Source organism: Megalops cyprinoides, chromosome 10 (genome assembly GCF_013368585.1).
Source record: "Megalops cyprinoides isolate fMegCyp1 chromosome 10, fMegCyp1.pri, whole genome shotgun sequence".
Classification (NCBI taxonomy): Eukaryota; Metazoa; Chordata; class Actinopteri; order Elopiformes; family Megalopidae; genus Megalops; species Megalops cyprinoides.
Genome location: NC_050592.1, coordinates 735,001 through 738,842, shown reverse-complemented (window position 1 = coordinate 738,842; position 3,842 = coordinate 735,001). Strand labels below are relative to the sequence as shown.

General features: G+C 54.0%; 1 protein-coding gene across 1 annotated transcript in view; it reads right to left on the bottom strand.

Moving 5' to 3' along the window:
• Positions 1-385: 385 nt before the first annotated feature.
• The window catches only part of xrcc1 (X-ray repair complementing defective repair in Chinese hamster cells 1), a 12,501-nt gene continuing 9,044 nt past the window's right edge, over positions 386-3,842 (bottom strand). Inside the window, exons 13-17 of the mRNA XM_036538945.1 lie at positions 2,190-2,232; positions 1,732-1,871; positions 1,315-1,405; positions 1,136-1,211; positions 386-553 (exon numbers count right to left, since the gene is read on the bottom strand). Coding sequence (XP_036394838.1) covers positions 446-553; positions 1,136-1,211; positions 1,315-1,405; positions 1,732-1,871; positions 2,190-2,232 — 458 coding nt within the window. The 3' untranslated portion in view covers positions 386-445. The remainder of the gene's footprint in view (positions 554-1,135; positions 1,212-1,314; positions 1,406-1,731; positions 1,872-2,189; positions 2,233-3,842) is intronic.

Sequence of the window (3,842 nt, the reverse complement as noted above, 5' to 3'; positions counted from 1 at the left end):
GCCTGTCCTCCACCTGGGTTACGGCTGCCGGGGAAACAGAAGGTTGCACTGATCCCGGGTTTAGCGCTGTGTAGTAATGTAGTCATTGCGTTATTGCTTGTTATCCCTGTGACGTCAGGCTGTGAGCATTCCCACGTGCTGGCCAGGCTCTGACCAAGATGTGCTGCTGCAGCTTTGGGCCTTGACCCCACAACCCTATGATGCTGAACTCACGGCTGTAGATTAACAGCACCCCAAAACACTGGGCAAAGATCAGCTTTGTCCTTCTGCATAAAATGGTCAAGAGTTAAGTCAACGGATTCTAGATCAGTGCTCAGGAGTACTAAATCCCCAGAGTTAAGTGTGTGTGTGTGTGTGTGTATGTGTGTGTATGTGTGTGTGTGTGTGTGTGTGTGTGTGTGTGAGAGAGAGAGAGAGTCTGTGTGTGTGTGTGTGTCTCTCTCTTTCAGGGCACCACAGTGTAAGGCTGGTAGGGCAGCATCTTCTGGCGGTCATTGATGGCGAAGATCCAGGAGGGCTTCACAAAGCTCAGATTGCCATTCTCCATCAGTGCCTGCACAGGAGAGAGAAAGAGGCCAGCGTTTCAGAGAGAGAGAAGGACTGAGAGGGACGGAGGGAGAGATCTCAGGGGAACAGGGCCCTGTGTGCAGCCAGACTTCAGTCGGCAACAGAAATAGGGCAGTGAGTGGGTCACAGCCTCGTCTTTTCAGAAAGGCCCGCTTTGACTGAGGCACTCTGAATTGCTAATGTCAGTGCGTTAAATGCTACGATGAGAGCAGCATTTAACACAGTGACCTCACCCTCGCCTTGCACAGGTGCATGCTGGGAGTGCCGTTACGCTCATGATGAGGCCACAGACCCGATGTTTCGCTCCTCAGAACACGCTGATGGATGAGGCCTCATTAAAACCACGAGCTGAAGGCTCCAGTTCGCCATTCCATTAGAATAAAAAAGCTTACATAAGGGGGCGCTCACTCGAACACAGCATTCACAGGGACCGTTTCACAGCCATGCTTTAAAACATGAGGATCGTGCAGTGACCACAAAACCCCACCCTCCCCACCACACGCGGCAATGAGCCCCCAGCAGCCTCCGGGGCTGAACAGGGCAGACGGATGGACAGGGTCACACTCACATCCTCAAAGGAGTCGTGCCAGCCTTCACTGGTGAGCACAAACTGCACCTTCTCGCTCATGTACTCCTCCACAGCACTGAAACAGAGCAGAGTCACACAGCCCGTTTCTCTCTGATGCTCTCAAGGCCTCGCTCATTCAGATTAAAACACAAGCTGCTTCACGTCAGTCACTCTCTCACCCATTGAAGGCGGTGATGTATCGTAGCAACAGGCGTCTCTCGTTCTGCGGGAACTTGCCATACAGGAAGAAGCGTTTTCCACTCAGGAAGTCTGAGAGAGAGAGAGAGAGAGAGAGAGGAGGCGGGGGGGGGAGTGAGAGTGAAAGGGGGGGAAGAGAGAGAGAGAGAGAGAGAAAGAGAGGAGGGGGGGAGAGAGAGAGTGAGTGAGAGAGGGAGAGAGAGAGAGATGAAGTTGTGAGAGAGAGAGAGAAAGGAAGGGGGGAGAGAGAGAGAGAGAGAGAGAGAGAGGAGGGGGGGAGAGAGAGAGTGAGTGAGAGAGAGAGAGAGTGTCAGAGCGATCAGCACAGAGACACACACACACACAGGAATGCAGGCAGACCTGCAGGACTCTCCCACACGCCTGGCACAGAGACACACCTGGTAGCTCTGGGATGGGTTTGTCCTCCTCTGCCTCGACGTCTGTGTTCTCGTCTGTTGATCCCGCGTAGGGATCATCAATGGCCCCACCCACTCCGCCTCCCTCCTCCCCTCTCCTCCGCCGGCTCTCACCCTCCACCCTGACAGACAGACAGACGTGAGAAACAGACTGTCTCCATGTGCTCTGACAGACAGACAGACAGACACACACACACACACACACACACACACACACCACTCGGGAGAAACAGACTGTCGGTAGCCCAAGGTAAGAGAGGTAGCTGTCAGAGCTCCTCAGTGTGGAGTGCATCTGCTAAGCCTGGTCTCCAAACGTCTCACAGACGTGCCTTTCCCACACAGGGCAGCTCTCTGTCCCGCACCCCAGGGCTTCCTGCCTCTGTGTCCTGTGAAGTGAATCGCTGTGCAGAAACACCGAGGGGGTAAAACTCCCCACTCACCTCTTCAGCTCATCCTCTGTGTCCATCCCAGACTCGTCCTTCTCTGTGGAGGTCAGAGCCGGAGGAAAATTACAACACAAGAATTAAAATGATAAATTGTCAGCAGAAGCCTTTGATTACATCCTAAAGCTGCACGGTCAAACAGGCCAAGGCTCTTGGCTGTGTATACTGCCCACTGCATCTATCTGCCTCTGGGAGTTGCTTATCAGTACCAGTGTGTACAAACAAAAATATATTACAAGCCTGATGTATCAAAACCTTTACTGCAGTTTCATCAAAAGATAAGTTCTGCATGATCTCCCGTGGAATACCAAACTCTCCTCGCTGATAGACTGCAGTCTTGGCTCTCTGACCCCTGATAGCACCCTTAGGGTGTCGAATATATGTTGAACTAACACCATGGTTGATATTCATGAGCATGAAAAGCCAAGCTCCCGGGCCCTGAAAGACGCTCTCGGACGCCACACACATTGATATTGCTTAGTGTTTAAAAGCAGACGGCATTGCAGGTACTCTCCAGCACACTCCGCCCTCATTAACATAGAAATGAGAAACATGCACAAGCCTCTTCATGCCGATTCATCTGAGAGCTTATCCCTTCCTCCTCTCCTTCAACCTGTCACCTACCTGTCCATCTGTGTGCTCTGCTAAGCCCGATTCTACACTCTCCCTGTACCTCTACCCCTCTCACTCTCTACCACTCTACCTCTCCCTGTCTCTACCGCTCTCTCTGCCTTGCCTGTACCTCTACCCCTCTCCCTCTCTCTCCCCCCCTCTCTCCCCCTCCCTCTCCCTCTCTCTCCCCCTGTACCCCCCTCTCTCTCTCTCCCCCCCCTCTCTCTCTCTCCCTCTCTCTCCCCCCCTCTCTCCCCCTCCCTCACCCTCCCTCTCCCTCTCTCTCCCCCTGTACCCCCCTCTCCCTCTCCCTCTCCCTCTCCCTCCCTCTCCCTCTCCCTCTCTCTCCCTCTCCCTCTCTCTCCCCCCCTCTCTCCCTCTCCCTCTCTCCCCCCCTCTCTCCCTGTAACCCCCCCTCTCCCCCCACAGTGTTTAGGTCTGTGCTGCACCCGGGCGGTCCACACGCTGCCTCCCTCGGCTGTCTGAACAGACTCCAGCAAAGAAGCTTCGCCTTTTCATTCTCAGCTGCAGCGCAAAAATACCGACACTCATCAGATACGCGAGGCATCCGTCAGTGACCTTATGAATGAAGAGAGCATATTTCTGCAGGGAAAACAAAGCGGTCCAGCCTTCAGACCTGTCCCTGTGTCCGTCTGTCCTTCACAGCACAAAGCCGGCCCTGCACACCACCACCCAGCTGTAAACACACGCCTCCAGGCCCGCCGCCACCTGCCACTACGCCTGCAAGCACCCAGCTAATCCGCGGGCCATTTCCACAGACACAGGTGCTGTGTCACATAACACCCCACACAGGGACTTTCGCAATGTTTTCAGATTTGCTGAGCTCCTTGTTAAACACTGTAGTGATCCAATAAATATATCATCATACACATCTACATACAACATTGACAGCATACGCAGACCTCTCTCCAGAGAGGAAGTGTACCCCCCCGCCTCCCCCTCCCTCCTGTCCACTCCACTCGTTCTGATGGAGCATCCTGTCCCGCAATCCTTTGATCCTCTGTCTCTCTGTGTGAC